At 33.5% G+C, this 18,510-nt stretch overlaps 1 protein-coding gene across 12 annotated transcripts in view; it reads right to left on the bottom strand.

Annotated features, from left to right (window-relative positions):
- The window catches only part of Birc6 (baculoviral IAP repeat containing 6), a 218,668-nt gene that overhangs the window by 8,869 nt on the left and 191,289 nt on the right, over positions 1-18,510 (bottom strand). For 11 of the 12 annotated variants that reach the window (XM_046441601.2, XM_046441604.2, XM_046441603.2 and 8 more), the window contains 5 exons: positions 10,068-10,213; positions 9,171-9,281; positions 5,223-5,440; positions 3,012-3,173; positions 13-90 (listed from right to left, as the gene is read on the bottom strand). In XM_046441601.2, coding sequence (XP_046297557.1) covers positions 13-90; positions 3,012-3,173; positions 5,223-5,440; positions 9,171-9,281; positions 10,068-10,213 — 715 coding nt within the window. Of the gene's footprint in view, positions 1-12; positions 91-3,011; positions 3,174-5,222; positions 5,441-9,170; positions 9,282-10,067; positions 10,214-12,952; positions 13,126-18,510 lie in introns of those variants that run through there. The other variant, XR_006851216.2, reaches the window with a different exon arrangement.

Raw genomic sequence — 18,510 nt, 5'->3', positions numbered from 1 at the left:
AGTTTTGTTTACTTGCAAAAAGCTTGAGGTCTGAGGATTCCACTTCTCTTCCGGTCTACCATGCCACGTATTTAAGATGCTTAAACAAACCTAAAGAAGGGGAAAAAATAGAAAAAAGAATTCAAAGTACTTAAAATCAGATTGCCACACCTAGAAGTAAAAATAAAATGCTCTCATGTCAAGGTATTTTAGTTTTATGTCCCCTAAGAAACCCCTAAAGTCAGCTTATAAGAACAAATTGGTATTTTCACACGATTCAAATCTGTGTAGCACTACTTTCTTCATAATGAAGAATGAGCCAGCACCTGTTACATGTACACACACGTAACACATATTTTCATGAATAACTTTCCCTAAAACCAGACAATTTTAGTGAGAGAAACTGGTACGAGTTTTTACACTTTTTTTTAACTCTTTTTTTTTTTTTTTTTACAAATTTCTTTCTGAATTTGGTAAATTCTGAAAATGGGCTCTGGCTTAACAGAAGAGACCCTGATTTTATATCCACCCCTACATTCCATTTGCTATATAATGTTGTTTAGGTTGAAATATATGGGTCAAATCTGGCTTCCCACAAAAAAGAAGGTGGAAAAGGAAGGCCTTTACAGATTCCCTGAAGGTCTTGAGGATTCCCAGGATTCTTCAGAACACACTTTCTGACACATTAGAAACTGTTCAAAACTCAAAACAATATACTGAATGCAGGTTTAAATGGGACATTTTATTTGTATTTACAAATTACTCTTGTGATTAAAAAAAAAAAATAGCAGCATATTACATTATTTTCTCCTGGCATACTTGCTTAGAGCCTCGCCATTGCTGAGGTTGGCTTTGAACTCATGATCCTCCTGTCTCAGCCTCCTAAGCGGCTGGGATTAAAGGCGTGCACCACCGCACCTGGCCAGATTTGTGAATATTTAATGATAAATTTGCAATTTCATATAATGGGCAATAAATGTAGAAAGTAAATAGTCCTTAAAAAACAGAGAGATCCTTCTCTTTACTCTTTCAATACTGTGTGAAAGTAGTAATTCAAAGTGCACCAGCACATTTAACATATAGCTTCTAATAATTAGACTTATATCTGTACAGCTTTGTGTATTATTAAAATTACTATTATGGATATAATCCCATTTGATCATTAGAGCATTCCCATGATATTCTGTGTGTGTGTGTGTTTGCAGTGCTGGGCATGGAATTCTGGGCTTCCAGCATGCCAGGCAAGTACTCTACCACTGAGCACTGAGTGACAGCCACAAACCCATGGAAAGTACTAGTATGCAAACTTTAAAAATAAGTTTAGGGGCTGGAAGTGTACTTCATGGGTACAGCACTTGCTTGGCATGCACATGGCTCTGAATTTGATCCCCAGCACCAAAAAAAGTAAACAACTAAAAGTAACTTTTACAATTGTGTGATTCATGGAACACACAAATATGATGGAAAAAGACTATATAATTCAGCACAATGGATTCCCAATTCCATAACCCTTATCCCTTACCACTAAACTATGTATCAATTTCTTTTTCTTTCGTTCTTCCTTTCTATTTTTTTTATTGGGGGAGGGGGGCGCAGTACTGCAGATTGAACCTGGGGATACTGTACAACTAAGCTACATCCCCAGCTTCCCCCATTCCCCTTTTGAGACAGGGTCTTGCCAAGTTGCTGAAACTGGCCTCAAACTGGTGATTCTTCTGCCTCAGTCTCCCCAAGTCACTGGCATTACAGGCATGAAGCACTGTACCTAGATAAAATTAATTTCTTAAATATTAATTTTAAATATTAATATGGTAATTTGGCCACAGATCAGAGGCAGGGAGATCCTTTCAAATCTAAAAGGGAAATCAGTAGAAACCTTGAGGATATCTTTGATAAAATATATTGATGATGAGAATATCAAGTGCTTGAACAAAGAAGCATCTGCTTGTAAAGTCTATACATTTCTTCTCACCCAGTGTTGATTTTTAAACATTAAATACTCACCATGAAAACTACCACCAAATTTCCATCAAACTGCCCAAAATAATTTTCAAAAGTGATAACTGCTCTTTTAAATCTAATTTTAAAAAGACTTACTGTCATTAATAAAAAAAAACAATTTACTCTCATAACATTATTTTTATTATACCCTTTTGTCAGTTTTTTAAAAAAATAGGAATGCACCTTCCTTTTTAGTACAGAATATGTGAAAACATTTTCACATTCATTAAACTTTAAAAATAAGTCCACAAATGTGGTAGTTATGATGGCAAAGGAAAAAAAAAAAGGCATGATTTACAAAAAAGAAACAGTTGATAGTATTGTGCTTTGCCATTTATCTACTTCTAAGCCTATGTGAAAAGATGACTAAAAATGGAAATATGGAAAATAAGGACAGTTAAGAGACCATCTTAGACACTGGCTCAGCAGTATTCCAAGTGGGGAAAGCTCTCAGCAGTTGGCTACAGAATGGGCTCCGTAAGTTAGTTCATCAGCAATTTCTTAACACAATAAGTGCTTATTAACACTGTAGTGTTTCTGTCCTTCCCCCCACCCCACCTCAGGTAACATTAGGACCTCTTTTGAAGTTAAGTAAAAATATTAACCTACAACATTTTATTAAAATTAAAATTTAGCCTGCCATCACTCAGTCTAGGTGGTGGCATCACTTTGACATGGTGACCAGAGATACACTGAAGGGCCAAAAGTCAGAAGACCAAAAAAAGTCCAGTCTTGGTTCTTCTACTAATGAGAAGTATGTCCTTGAGCAAATTATTCTACTTCCATGTGACTAAGTTTCCTCATGATTCAAAAAGGAAATGATTGGTTTAGGATCACCCATAAGACTAGTGTTTCTGCCCTTTCAGATCCTTTTCTTACTCTTCAAGCTATGCACATATGGAACTGAGGCATGAAGAAACCCATGTCTTCTCAGAACAAATATGACTAAAACAAAATTTTTGTTCCAATTACAAAAAAACCTTTAGATCCAATACAGTGGCATTAGAAACAAAAGACTATAATTACATTACCTTGCCATCATTGTAAAGGTTTGGATTGAATCGCACACTATGACCACCAGTTGTCTCTAGATTCACAAGAGGGGGTGAACTGGGATAATCTTGAGGAAAATACACATCAAACTCAAAGCAGCCATTTGCATAGGGGGTGTCCGCTGGCCCAGTTATCAGAACCTGGTATTGACAGAAACACAGAGGCCTAGGTCACTTCCTAATTGCTGATATTTAGAAAATTAAAGCCAGATAAGAAACACTTAAAGAAACAAGACTGTGTCTTGAGAGTCTACATACATCGCTACCAGAATAAAAGTGGAAGTTAAAAATAAAAGCAGGATGAGAAAACGATTTTGTTGTTAGAATTAAAGTGACTTGGTTTTGGTGAAAATGGGCTATTAAAAAAGATGCCTTGGGCTGGGGATATAGCTCAGTTGGTAGAGTGCTTGCATGCATAAGGCCCTGGGGTTCAATCCCCAACACCACCAAAAAAAAAAAAAAAAAAGCCTTCTTGGCACCAAGAAACCTTTAATATCAAATACCTGTTAAATGAGTAAAGTACTTTCTTTTTTCTTTTGAGAGCTCTGCTTCATGACTTTCTCTATAGTGTTTTCCATAATTTTGAGATTCTACATACATTCACTACCATATCTCAAGGTATGAAGATATTTATCTGCTTTAAATCTTCAAATAAGTTACCACTTTAAGAACCAGCATTTTAATATTCTTTAGGATAATAACAGGAAAAACATCTTCTCATATTAATATGACAAAAACATTGGAGAGAACAGCAGGTGTTTCCTTAAGAGTTACTGGTAGTTAAAAAGAAAAAATACAGCAGATGATCCAATAGTGAATGCAATAATTATTTAATGAATTTTGAGTCAATCAAAAGATATGTTACACAAGAGCAACAAAACTGTTAAGAGCTGTGGTGGGAGGGCAAATGGCACTAGTGTCTCATTCTGCAACAACACTGATAAATGCTAAGGGCTTTATATTGGGATCTTTCAAGTATAGCAGAATCAATTCCCCAGTATGGCTCATATGGTGTATTTAGTGATAAAATAATTTCCCAGGCAATAATCCTATGAAGGGTTCCATTGTTTTTAAAATTTGTTTTTTGTAGTTGTAGACAGATAGAATGCCTTTATTTTGTTTATTTTAATGTGGTGCTGAGGATCAAACCCAGCGCCTTATGCATGCTAGGCAAGCACTCTACCATTGAGCTATAGCCCCAGCTCAGTTTCCATTGTTTGTCAGAAGAAATAAGATGTGGCTCAACAGGCAAGGTCTACGAGGTTTCTCCAGAAAGTTATCCAAAAAGTAAAACAAGTAAGCAAACAAAAAAGCTCCCAGAACACAATGGGTCAAGCTATCTACTTGAGAAAGACAGAATATTTAACCCATAAATTTAAATCATAAAGAATTTTTTTCCAGGTGTCAAAATTTTAGGATTTTCTTAGGCAGCATTGTCTTATAATTTAAGGCCAGATCATCAGAGTGTTAAAACATAAAAGGGACAGTTATAAATTTCTGTGTTGCTATAACTTTATTCATAGGCCTTTACATTTGTAAATATATAAATTTCCTGGAAAAGAAAATTAAAAAGAGTAATAACTAACACAGTTATACTATAAAACATGATATTTTTTCCCTGGATAACAAGGAGGAAATCCTCTGTTTCCTACCGATCAGCATTAAATCCTTAAATACTGTGTTTTAAAACTGTGACAGGCCAAATACAAGGAAGGATGCTTTTTTGATATTTTTCTCTAAATTTTTATTTTATTTTTCTTTCCATGTTTTTCACTGGTTCACTACAGGTGTACTTAATGGCGAGATTTGCTGTGGCATATCTGTACATGCACACAATAGAACATTATAATTTACCAATATCATTCCCTAGTATTTCTCCTTTTCCTCCCCTTCTCCTTCCCCCGTCCCTTTCTTCTGATTTCCTTCTGTTTTCACAAGACCCTGGCCTGAACCCACCTTTCTTTACCTGTTTCCTCTCTAACTTCTGCATATGAGAGAAAACATGAGTTCATCATCAGTCTGACCTATATACCCTGAACTAACATTAGAACAGACTCCTTTCACTGTAGTCCAAAGTGGTCACAAAAATTTTCATCACATTTAAAAAATGCGTTCTATTTCTATAGTTCTAATGAATATTTGAATACTTAGATTAGCCAGGGAGATAAGAGACAGAGGTGTTTCTTTTACCTTCATGATGTCAAGTCGCTCCTCATCACAGCGTACAAACACGCTAGAGGATGATGACAGAGGCAGTGAGGTTGAAAGAGTCACAGCTTCCTGAGCAAGGCGGCGGGCTCTCGCAGCACTGTTGGCATCATTTGCATTTTTCACCTGAGACATGTAGTGGTAATTTACTTTAAAACCCAATTTCCCATCTTCATCTTCAGAAACCATCTCGAATGTATCTACAAAAGAAACAAAACAAAACAAAACAAAACAAAACAAACAAACAAACAAAAAAAACACCACTCAACGAAAAAGAACCAGAATGGAATATAATTGTTATAATGATAAACATCACAAATAAATCACTAGTATTATCTTCCAATCACAATGGAAAGGGTTGTAATGTGGAAAAACAACAAACTAGAAATGCTTACGATAACACTGTTGGATGAATGGATGTATAATGGCAGTAAAATCAAGAAATTATTTTTAACCTACAGTGAGGATACAATGGTAGATATACCAAGTAGTTAAATGTAAAGTAGTAAATAATCTATTAAAAGGGTGTCATGTAATACTTTATCAAAATAATTTAAAATATGAAATTATAGAAAGCATTCTCACTGTATTTCACTTTTTAAAAAATAGGATCTATAAATAATTATATTGATCTGAAATTTGAGAATAGAAATGCCAGGCTAAAACTTACATTACTAGAATGAAAAGATCATTAGGTAACTGGCTTCAGAAGGGAAAAAAAAAAAACAAAAAAACTAAGCTCAAAAGTACTATTCTAAATCATTTATTTAGGCTGACTTGAAAGGACTTAAAAGTTACTCATGAAAGGTATGTATACAATAGGGGGGAAAAAGACTTGAATTTTATAATTCAGATTAATTCCATCCTTCACCAATGTATTAAACAAAGATATCTAAATAAATTATAAATACTAAATTAAAACCATCAGGGCAAATAGTATTATTACAGACAATTTAATTCTAAATAAATAGAAAAATATTTAATGCATATTACAATTAGTAAAAATTCAGTAAGTGTAGGTTCTAGGCTAGATGATTTGAGTCAGATGACACAGAAGAAACTGTATATGTCCACAAGGAGTTTACAATACAGAGTAATGGGAAGAGAGTAATGTGTTTAGAGTAAATTGGGTTTACAATAGAGTAATGGGAAGACCTACAAATACTGTCACAGGTGTGTGCAGTAGTGTTTAAAAAGAAGTGTTAGAATCCTTAACAAATCTTTCAAATAGGAAAAAAAAAAATGGTTCATTTTGTGTATGACATCTGCTTACCCATTATGTATAAGCAGAATTTAATAAGTACTACTGCAAGCTTATTTTATCACATAGTACATATGACCATTACTAACCAAATGCACTATGTCTCAGAAAAAAACAAAAAGACCACTGACCAGTTCCTATTGGTAAACCTATAAACTAATTTCATGTGCTCACCATTGCGGTTTGTAATGCACTACAGGGATAAATTTCCTTTGAATTTCATAAATAGCAATCAACCAGATGTAAAAATGGGTCTATTCTCATACCACGAGGAAAACTTTTATATCATATATCCATAGAGAAAACAGACAGGGTCTACTAATCCCACAATTTTATTAAAATGGATGGATGCTAAATAAAAATAAAAAAAAATGCACATCTTGTTTGACTCAAGCAATTTTTCTTCTATCAATTTGTCCCAAGCAATTAATTTTAGATGCACACAAATATTTAGATGCAATGACAGCCTCTGAGATGTTGCATGTTATTAAATAGCATGAAACAACCTAAAAGTCCAATTTTGGGCTCAACAAATGAGTCTGTCATATAATGGACCATTAGGCAGTTAATAAAAATTAAGTTATAAAAGAATCATGTCAATGAAAAAATGAGATATAAGGTAGAAAATACAGCTTATTAAGAAAAAAATCAACAGAACACTTGTATTTTTTTTCTGAATTATTCTGAAACTCAATGAATAGCAAAACTTGATTATGATTAAAATTATATTTGACCTGGGAGTTTGTGATTTTCTGTGGTTTAAGAGAACTGTCCTGGCTAACACTAATCAAGGGCTCTGAACACAGGACTAAATTTATAAGAGGTAAATCAGAATCTCTCATACATAGCGATGCAAAAACACATTCCTATTGGCAAAACCAAGCATTCTCCATTGAAAGTATAAGTTGAAATTATAGAGATGGAATGTGGCTAAATATTTCCAATTACAAGAATGTTGAAGTATGTTTCTTAAAGACAGTAGTAGATTTTCTTTCAATTTTTCTTTTTTAAGTTGTAGATGGATGCAATATATTTATTTTTATATGGTGCTGAGGATGGAACCCAGTGCCTCACACGTGAAAAGCAGGCGCTCTACCACTGAGCTACAGCCCCAGCTCCACTAGATACTTTTGATGATCCAATAAGTGGAACAAAATCTGAAGTTTAATAAAATATTTGCCTTTAACATAAACTTATATACACAAATACATTTTAGGCATCTTTCTCTAAAATTCTCTTTAAAAAGAAATCATTTCCCTCTCCTTGAGTGTGGGCTAGACTTAGTGAACATGTGAAACCTTGAAGATTAGATCACACAAGGCACCAGGCTTCCGATTTTTTTCCTCTGGGAAGATTTGTCAGCTTTGATGTGTAAGGCACTCCAGAGCCTAAGGAGAGGCCTCCGATCAATGGCACTTTTCATATGACTGAGGTTCCAGTCCACATCTTGACTATAACCTCATGACAGACCCTGAGACAAACACTGAGCTAATCACAATCCCTGAGTTTCTAACCCATGGAAACAGCAGCAACATAATGAAGATTAGTTTTTTTTAAAGTATCTACATTTGGGGGATAAATTGTTTATATCAAGAAGTAATAGAACTATTTGGTAAAATACAATAGAAATTAATAAATCCAAATAAGCTATCAATGATCTTGGCAATGCTTAAATTCATTCAAACAAAGTAAATGGTCCCATTTTTATAAGTAAATTCCTACTTACAAAAAAAATTTTTTTCAATAAAACTATTCTTTAAAAGAAGTATTTAAAATACAAGTAAATCTACCCTAAGTGGAAAAAAAAAAAAAAAAAAACAGACTAGAGTGCCAAACTAAGGCAAAAAGCTGTAATCTCATCACACTAACCAAACTCCAAACTAAAGTCTAAGTTTCTTCTACATTATTTCTTACCATCATTACTAAAAACCTGAGACATAAATAGAGCAAAAGCTAAATAATTCCTGCTGAGGTTCTAAAGTTGGTATGACAAAAATCGATTTTTTTGAAGCCCACTTCAATGTTCTTTTTGATATAGTCAAAAGTCCTCGGGCTGGTTCTCAAGGATGAAAAAGCAGCACAGAAAGTAACTCATCCAAATGTGGAATTTAAGTGTTGGTTTATAGTTACAGAACAGCATTATGAGAGGTGCTAATATGATCTATTCATCATTAGTTCTTGTCAAGAGCTGTAGAATGCCAAGAGCTAGAACTGAAGCATACATATTTAAAAGGTGACTCTCATGGAACTCTGAAAAGGGGAAGAATGACAATTTATTCAGAGTTCTACATTGGCTTCCTTTAGGCCAGGATGAACACAAATGTAAAGTAAGAAAACAGCTCAGTGGTACAATGCTGTTCTAGCATGCATGAAGACAAAATAATTTAAATAATAAAACTGAAAAAAAAAATTTCATCTGCTTTGCAGGTATTTGGTTGTATTTTTATTTTTTCTAGGTTCCTACAGTCCTACTTAAGTGCAAAGTTCCAATTATCAAGAACTAACTATACATACAGATATAAATTGAAGAGTTAGATGATAAAAATTCCTATTAGAACTAAAAATAACTTTTGTGACAAGCAAGTCTTAAAATCTTTACTAGAACATATTTCAATAGTACTGTTAAAAAGTGATAATGAGATCTTAGCAAATGAAAAATTTCAACTTACCAAACTGTAGCTTCTTCATAACAGCCACATATTTTTCTTCAAGAGATTTTAATACTGACAAAGGTTTGGGTTTCATAGCCACCTTCTTTGAATATTCGCCTAGTTTTTTTTCTGTTATTTAATATTTCAAAATAAATGACATGAGTATATGCTTTTGAAGATTAAAACTAAAAAACAATTCACTTCTACAGTTCAAATACTGAATTTAAAAACGGAAAGAAAAAGTACCAAATTCTTCATTTATCTATTTTACCTTTTTTTTTCTTTAGAGGCACTTAACCATTGAGTCACATCCCCAGCCCACTTTATTTTTTTATTTTAAGACAGGGTATTGTTAAATTGCTAGGGCTGAACCACTGGGATTACAGGCATGCACCACCACACCCAGCTCTATTTTACTGCTTTGAGAAAAAAGGGTATGTATTTCTAACTGTAACAACAGGACCGCCCCCAAGCCCCTACTCCTTAGCGTGGGGGTAGGGGGAGGTGGAATGTAATCAATTTTTAAAAACCCACAGAGGTAAAAACAACAGACAGGAATTATTATTTTTCTATGACTAATATACGGAACATCAATTTAAGCTGAATTCTCATACAATCTTAGTCTTAATGTACTAGTTCCTAACAAAATAGTATTTTTCAATTTCATGATTTTCAGTGACAGGAAAAACCTGTGATGCTCTTAGCCTACTAAATTTAGTCATAACAACTTATATAGAGATATTAAAAATTAAAAATTATTCGTAACTGAAACCTGACAGAAAACAAACTTTTTAAGAAAATGAAGTTGCATGAAAATCATTACCACAAATTGGGAAGAGAAAGGTAGTTTTCAAGTAGATAAATTAAACATCTTTGGATCAAATGAAAAGGAATGTAAGAGGAATAACATCATACCTTGATTTGCTTGCCGCAAACTGGTAGTCGCTGTGTAAACTATCTCAGCAGTTTTTTGGATGTCTGGTACCAAAAGAGTAAGTCCTTCTGGTTCTTGATCAGATGCATCTGGTTTTACTCCTGTTTTAACATTTTCCCTTTTAGATCTGAATTTTTTTTTAAATATAGAAAGAAATGCAAGAAAAATTAAGTTTTTAGGACTAAAAATAAACACTGCCAATAACATGGTTAAAAACAGAAATTTGTCATATATGATACATAGCAAGAATAATTTGAGTAGATTCATTACTGCTTTTGAAATCACAGGATAATAAAGTTATGAATAGATTTTTTAATTCTAATTAAAAAAGACAAAAGATAGATATTATACAAAAGTCAGTCTATACAAGATCCAGATACTTGGTATGTCCTTAGAGCCAATCTTTTAAAAACATACTTAAAAATAATTAGAGATAGAAATCACTTCTATTACTAAAAGTGATGAATGGCTACCTTCTGTCTTCTAAGACTTGTAAATGAAAGAACCACATATAGTTTCTTAATTTTAATACTATTTGTATTTCACTGAGTACATTAATTTCCAAGAAAAAAGAAATCTAGCATTTCAGAGTAAAATGTATCTCATCACAGTGCGCTTCTATGCATTGGCCCTTTAAATAAATACTAAGCTTTAGCACATAATCATTTTAAAGACATTATTCTATTAGCAGGATCTAAAATGTACGCAACCTTATATCAAATTGTTACCAAAAGAGGATGTATTATAGTAAAGTTTCAGTATATAGGACATCAAAATGTTTCTTTAAATTTTCTAGATGAATACAGTAGTAGTTTAATACCATTCACTAAAAATTATAACTAAACATTATTTCCTTTTCTTCTATTCCAACTCAGTTCATATTATTCACATAACATTTTTACTACTTAGATTTTTAAAAATCTACATCTCCATTAATTAGGTAAATAGAAAATTTTAAATAAACTAAAATACAGGTAAGATGTTTTAAAACTTATGCTGAAGTACAATCTAAGCTATTCGGATTTATTTTTTAGTTGTAAATCAACAAAAGGACTTTGTCATTATATCATAATAATATTTCACAAAGTGGGCATGGAGCCTTGGAGAACTAAAAAAAGAACCAAACGTAGAAGAATAATTTCTAACAAAATGTCATCTATGTACAAATGAATCTTTATCTCAAAGACAAAATCTGCTCAGAAGGAAATCAAGGCTTAACTAAAGGCAGATAATAAGCTGCCGCTGATTGCTTAGTTTTAACTTTGGTTCCTACAGTCTGTGAAAACACTAGTATCCACAGATATTTCTAACAAAGGTATATATTATATCTCCACCTGGCAGAATGACATAACTGAAGAGGTACAATTTGTCATTGGACCTTTGCCCTTTCTCCTATGTTCTCTCCTTATCTTCCCTGAGATATCACAGTGAACACACATCCACTTTTCTTTACCATTCAGGAAGTCCCTTGGCATGTGCTATAAAACATTTCAGCCATCAACCAGTGTATAAGTATGTGTATATGAATAGATGTGTTTGTGTGTGCATGTAAGCAGAATATGGTGAATGTTTTAAAACTGAAATATCTGATTTTTTATTGCTAGAGTCAACCAAGACATTGTATCTTCTATAGCTATGAGATAAAAGTAAGCCTACAATCCAATTGTGAGCCTGAGCATTTCTTAATACAGAAATGATTCTGACAGAAGAGCTCAAATTCTCAACTGCACTTATCAAAAGCTATGAATAACCAGTATTAAACAGTGAGAATCGAAGAAGTACAAAAGCTCTTGATAGCACCTACTTTGAATTTACAAAGACTTTTCTCTCCCTAGTTGAAAATGTATTTCTATTAATAAGCTTAAAAAATTCTAAAATACTAGGGCAAATGGACTATAAGAAAAACAGTAAGCTGTTTGAGAAAAGTTACGGTTACAGCTATCATAAAATATAGATGGCTTCCTAAGTATATCATCAATCAGCTGACCCACTGTCTTCTCAATAAAGATTTCACTTAGAGAAACATATCTTGCCAAGCAGAGAAAGAAGATATGAAAGTAAAGCTCATTTTTTCAAGAACCGTATTTTTTCCTTGAAGAAACAAGAACCTCTGGCAAGGAGCATGAACTGTATTCAACGCAACTCATTCCTGACACATAGGTTACCTGGGAAAACCACTGACTCAAAATGTCAAGACTTATTCATGAATACCCATATACTAATTCCAGTTTTTTTAAAAAAACAGATTAGTAAGAGGTTATTAAAATACTGTAAGCAGCTGGGTACAGTGATGTAATGCCTGTAATCATACAAGTCAGGAGGCTGAGGCAGGAGGACTGCAAGATTGAAACCAGCCTCAGGTCCTAAGCAATTTAGTAAGAACTTGTCTAAAAATAAAAATTTAAAAAATCTTTAAGACTAAAATAATGTAATAAGCAGGACGATAAATTTTGTGTTTTTTAACCAAAATTAAGTTAAAAATAGTGCCAAGAATACAGAGAACTTGAAAAAAATGTTTGCACATCAAATGTATCAAATAAATCATCATGTATTTTTCATATTGAAGACAACAGCTGAATCAAGAAACAGATATATTTTAGACCTTTACATAGGTTTTAATGAGAATTTTTACTTGGACAGTCTTTTTGACAAAAATATTCAGGAAAAAAAGCGGGGGAGGGGGGCGAGATTTTTCAAAAGGTGACAGTATTTCAAATATATGAAGAACACATACTACTCCCTGCCTATCAGTTATTGCAACTATTCATTATCTGACATTAAACTACAGCCAGTAGTCTCTTTTCTTTAAAAGCTGCAGGTTACTGTCAACCCATATGTAGGCCCAGCTCATGAAAAAAGGCCATACCTTAGCTCACATCCTGAAGTCTGTGTGAAAAGCTATTTGAGTTCAAGGCACCTAGCTGGAAGTAGGTCTTTGAGACTGACAATGGATCCAACATGGTAAAAGCAATCAGCGACGGCCGCTACCATGGTATCCGCTGCTTTGTGCATACGTTGAATCTGGTTGTGATCACTGCCCTGAAGAAATACGAGGAAGCAACTGAAGTTTCTACTATTGCACAGAATTATCTGCAAACATTTTCCACTATGCTGTGAATTCCAACTAAATGGCTAATAAATTAAGCAAATTTTGGCTCTGTGAAATATATTGAACTAGGATGTGAGCAAAATGGGCAAATCTTTCTCCTCAAAAGGAGGAGGGGCCCCCATGCCTCAACATTCAATTAAACTGATCTGCTTCTACTAATACTACCACCCAAGTTAAGTTGGATATTATTAAGACTAAATATACCACATCAGAAGTACGTCCTTTTAAAATCCATAAATTGGAAACAGCTTAATAAAGCTTTTCCCGGTAGAACATTAGGAAAGACCTCTTTAAACCCCTATACTCCTAATTTTAAAGTCAAAAGCATCACACAGTTGAAATAAACATTTTAAACGTAGAATCACTTAAAGAAGTTATCTGGAGACTACATGCTGACATGTCCAGATTCAGAGTTTTAAAGAATTATCATTTAGAAGATTATTCAAAAACTGTAAGAGAATGAAACTTCTAAAAATTACCTATAAAACAATCATTGCATTGTACATCTTAGTTCTAAAGCTCTTTGCCAGGAACCACAGTTTAAATCAAGTTAAGATCAAAGGTAAAGTGAAAGACTTAAAAAAAAAAAATTATTACTGTGGAGAACTGTTTGCTTATAATACCTCCAGAAAGCATGAAAATAACTGGTGAAATGCACCAGTAAATGAGGTAAAGATCTCTGTAAAATGTTTTCCATTATTAATTTAAAACAGTTTTTAACTCTGTAATTCCTGTTTATTTTTTCTTAAAAGCTTTCTAAAGGGAAGATCATGGGTTTAATTTTTAAATAATTAAACTTCGTTATCTTGGGAAACAAATAAGCAGTATGAGTAAAGGAAACACTTAGAAGATAGGTATAAGAAACCTTTAAAAATGGTCTTGCTGGGCACGGTGGCTCACACCTGTAATTCTAGCTAACCAGGAAGCTTGAGGATTGCCAGTTATAGAGCAGTTTGGCCAACTGATTGAGACCCTGACTCATTTATTCACTCAACCAATCAACCAATAAAAAGGACCAGGGATGTAGTTCAGTTGTGAAGCACTTACCTAGCCATGTGTAAAGCCCTGGGTTCAATCCCCAGCACCACACATACAGTACCTTGATTTCTGTATTAGATTATAATAATTTTTAGGTCAGATTAAACATCACCAGACATGAAGAAGGTACTATGTCATATTTAAGAATGGAGTTGCCATAAACAATATGCTTTACCAGTTTACCTAGGGAAACTAAACTAGGCCAAGAAACTAAAGCAAATGTTGGCATCACTGTCTCTATTAGGTAAAAGGCTGATGAAGAACTGAACTTGCTTACAGTCATTGATGAAAGAAACTTTTATAGAAATGTGGGCAAGTCAAATTCTTCTTGATTGAGAAATCAGGTCCTTTTAATTATGTGGGTATGACAGACAGAGGTAAAAGAGGAGACACTAGGAAGTTTTCCTGAAGAAATCAAAGTATAAACTATAATTGTTTGACTCAAGTCCAATAAGATCCTTTGTGAGGTTATTAAAATGAGAATCTGATAGAAAACATGTCTTACAAGAAGTCAGTCTAGCCAGGTACTGTGCCTCATGTAATCCCAGCAGCCCAGGAGGCTGAGGCATGAGGATCAAGAGTTCAAAGCCAGCCTAGCAATGGTGAGGCACTAAGCAACTCAGTGAGACCCTGTCTCTAAGTAAAATACAAAGTAGGGCTGAGGATGTGGCTTAGTGGTCAAGTGCCTGAGTTCAATCCCTGGTACCCTCCCCGCTGCCAAAAAAGTGGATTTAATAATATTCTACTACTTAGAGAGATAAACAGGAAGTACGGCATTTCTACAAAGAATTAAATTACTTTAAAATATGGTGGACTTTTTCCCACTAAGAAACAACCTTGAGATAGGTTAGAAATATGGCAATAAAGAATGCTGTCTCAGAGCTGTCAAAGAGAAGTTTAATATCCAGAACTCCTTACACAGAGCAGTCATTTGTGTCTTGCCTGAGAGCAATTAAGAGTTTCTCTCTAAAATTTTTGTTAAAATCATGAAACACTCAATATTCTAAAATATGCTTATTTGGTTACTGCAGTACGACAGGAAGTATGCATATAAGATCAGAGACAAAAATATAATCACCTTCATTCTTGCCTCTGAGGAAGTTATATGGTGTCCCAGTTATTCAAAAGTAAACCCAAGATGCCATGGCTGCAATATAACTTCATTATGTGATAATGCAGGCTAGCGTTACCAGCAGGTTCATCAGGACTAGTGTCCAAATCATTACAATGTAACTATTTTGTGGGCAACAGAAAGAATTTTCATACTAGATAATCTTAATTTAAATTCAAGTGAAAATAATATGTAAACAGAAGGTATTAGGTCATTCATGCCACAAATTCCTTTATTAATGGGACAGAGCTCCTTTCTTTCTTAATAGTCTAAAATAAAATATTGAACAACTGGTAATCAATAGGAAGCGATTGTGTTTTTCTTTAAATATCAAGTAATGCTGTCTAAACTTTTTAAATAATGTCTTCTCAATAAAGGAACTAAAGACATTAGAAATATAGGGTAAATTAAGATAACAATAAAATTCAAAAAATGAAAAACAAGAGTGTTGGAGGGAGCTATTTTGAATAACAGAGAAAACAATTTTACAACACACTGCGCTAATTCATACAAACAGATACCAAATCAGCTTGAAAAGCCAGTGGAAGAAAAAATATACTTAATACCAAAGACCTTTTCAGAAAAATAATTTCTATTAATTCTTATTCAATTAACATTATTTACTAATTGATTAAGAAAAACAAAATGGGTTAGAGCTGATTTACCTCATTTAAGTGATAATAATATAGTTGTTGCTGCTCTTTTACTAGGCAGACAACAAAACAGGATGAGGCTTAGTTTAATTTGGTAATCTAGTAATTATTAATATACATACTTTAAAAAATTATCAAAAGCAGATTTGGGTTTTTTTCAATTAAAAATATTTACTTCATTGTTGTCATTAAAAAAATATACATCGTAAATATCAGAAGCATTACTGGTCTTTGAAGATTAATTTAGTGGATATATTTGATGGGATATAAGGAGATCTGAATTCTCATAGTTGTCATGGGGCATAAGAAAATGTAAAATGAATCACTTTGCTGAAAGAGATCTGAAATACCTTTACACTAGAGTGTAAAAATATATAACTCTCTGGGCTGGGGATGTGGCTCAAGCGGTGGGCGCGCTCGCCTGGCATGCGTGTGGCCAGGGTTTAATCCTCAGCACCACATACAAACAAAGATGTTGTGTCTGCTGAAAACTAAAAAATAAATATTAAATATATATATATACATACATATATATATATAAAAGTCTAAAAATATATAATGGAGATAAGTTACTAATTGTGATGTGCCAAGAAATATGTGTTATAAATTAAATTTTATTTAGTGATAGATTTCAAGCTGAGTATTAAGACTATTCGAAATTTTGTTTGAAGTAATAAAGAGAGCTTGGCCAGGCATATGGTGGTTCATCAGGACTAGTGTCCAAATCATTACAATGTAACTATTTTGTGGGCAACAGAAATCCCAGCTACTCAGAGGCTGAGGCAGGAGGATCACAAGTGTGAGGCCAACCTCAGCAACTTGGTTAGTCCCTGTCCCAAAATAAAAAGTAAAAAGGGCTGGGGATGTAGCCCAGCAGTTGAGTGTCCCTGGGTTCAATCTCTCATACTGATAGATCAATACATATAAATAGATATTACACACACACACACACACACGAAAGAATAATAGAGTAAAATGATCATTTTACATTAATGCAATACTACTGAAGTAAAAATGCTAAGTCAATAATTTTAGTAGTTTTTTAACCACTTATGTAACAGAATAAGCTGGATATTTTGCCATCTGATCAGGAATCAGCTAAGATTCAAGTTTACCACTATACAATTATGAAACCAAAGTGATCAATGAACTATTTGGGTAGGAGGTTGCACTAGCATATAAAAACAGAAACATCTGAAATATGTCAAATCAACTTATCTTTCTTCATGATATACTGTTTTCCATATTGTATATCACAGGAATCAGGAGATTCAGAAGCTAAATCCTAGCTGTGTTGCCTATTAGTAAGTTTTTAAACTTAAATTCTAAGCAATAGTTTCCTTCTTTGTCAAACAAGAATTATTTTCTTGCCTACAACATATAGCAAGAAGAAAGAATATATACCTAGGCATTGAAAGTAAACACAATATAAAAAATAAAGGCTAATTATCTTCTTATAACTATATGCAACTACAAATATATTAGAACTTACCCATAGACAGACAGATTGGCTTATTCTCAAGAAACTAGAAGGGCAATCAATAAAGCACACAGGCTAGAACAGAAATATTACACTATATGTCTAAGTTTTCTATGTGTCTAAGTCTTCTATGTATCTGGTATGTCCTATATGTCTAAGATGATTATAAAATTCATTTTCACCTTTTTTTTTTTTTTTAAAGTATTGGCGATTGAACTCACGGGCACTTGATCACTGAGCCACATCCCCAGCCCTATTTTATATTTTATTTAGAGACAGGGTCTCACTGAGTTGCTTAGCTCCTTGTATTTGCTGGGGCTGGCTTTGAATTTGTGATCCTCCTGCCTCAGTCTCCCATGCTGCTGGGATTACAGGCATGTGCCACCAAGCCTGGCAATTTTTACAAGATTTTGATTGCTTATAATTGGTATGAAACTAGGTGTACATGGCACTAGGTTCACATCTCAGCACAGGTGTTCTTTGGCGTGTGTGCAAACACTCACTGCTCACTCTGTCAGATACTTTTGATCTTTCTCTGTCCCTCCTTCCCTCCTTAAAGATCTATTTCTTTTCACCACCCATAGGCCTAAACATCTAAAGCATTATATACAAAAATGATTATGAAACTAAAGAAGTGAGGCAGAAATTAGTTTTTTTTTTTAATAAAATAAATGAGAAACTGGTACCTTCCCTCCTCCATCAGGCAGAAAATAAATAAGTTTCAAATACCAAGAGACTGAATGTTGCCACCCTAACAGCATCCAAAATACATGTTGATTAAAGTTTTCAAACTACTCTGGTCAAGGGAATGAATTTCACCTATAGTTTAAAATTTTTTGTTCTACACAAGTGCCTAGGATAGTAAGAAATAAAATGATTTATCTTATTAATTGGCAAATCTTTTTGATCTTTTTACTGAAGTGATTAACAAGGTAATTTCTCCTAAATCCAGAACTACTTGATATTAATCAGGCAAATGAAATTAAACAGAAACAACATTTATGGTTTAATTAACCATTTCCCCGTTTTAGTT

Source organism: Marmota monax, unplaced genomic scaffold, assembly GCF_021218885.2.
Source record: "Marmota monax isolate L192 unplaced genomic scaffold, Marmota_monax_Labrador192_F-V1.1 WCK01_AAM20220418_F8-fsc00010, whole genome shotgun sequence".
Taxonomy (NCBI): domain Eukaryota; kingdom Metazoa; phylum Chordata; class Mammalia; order Rodentia; family Sciuridae; genus Marmota; species Marmota monax.
This window is presented reverse-complemented; position numbering and strand designations above follow the sequence as displayed.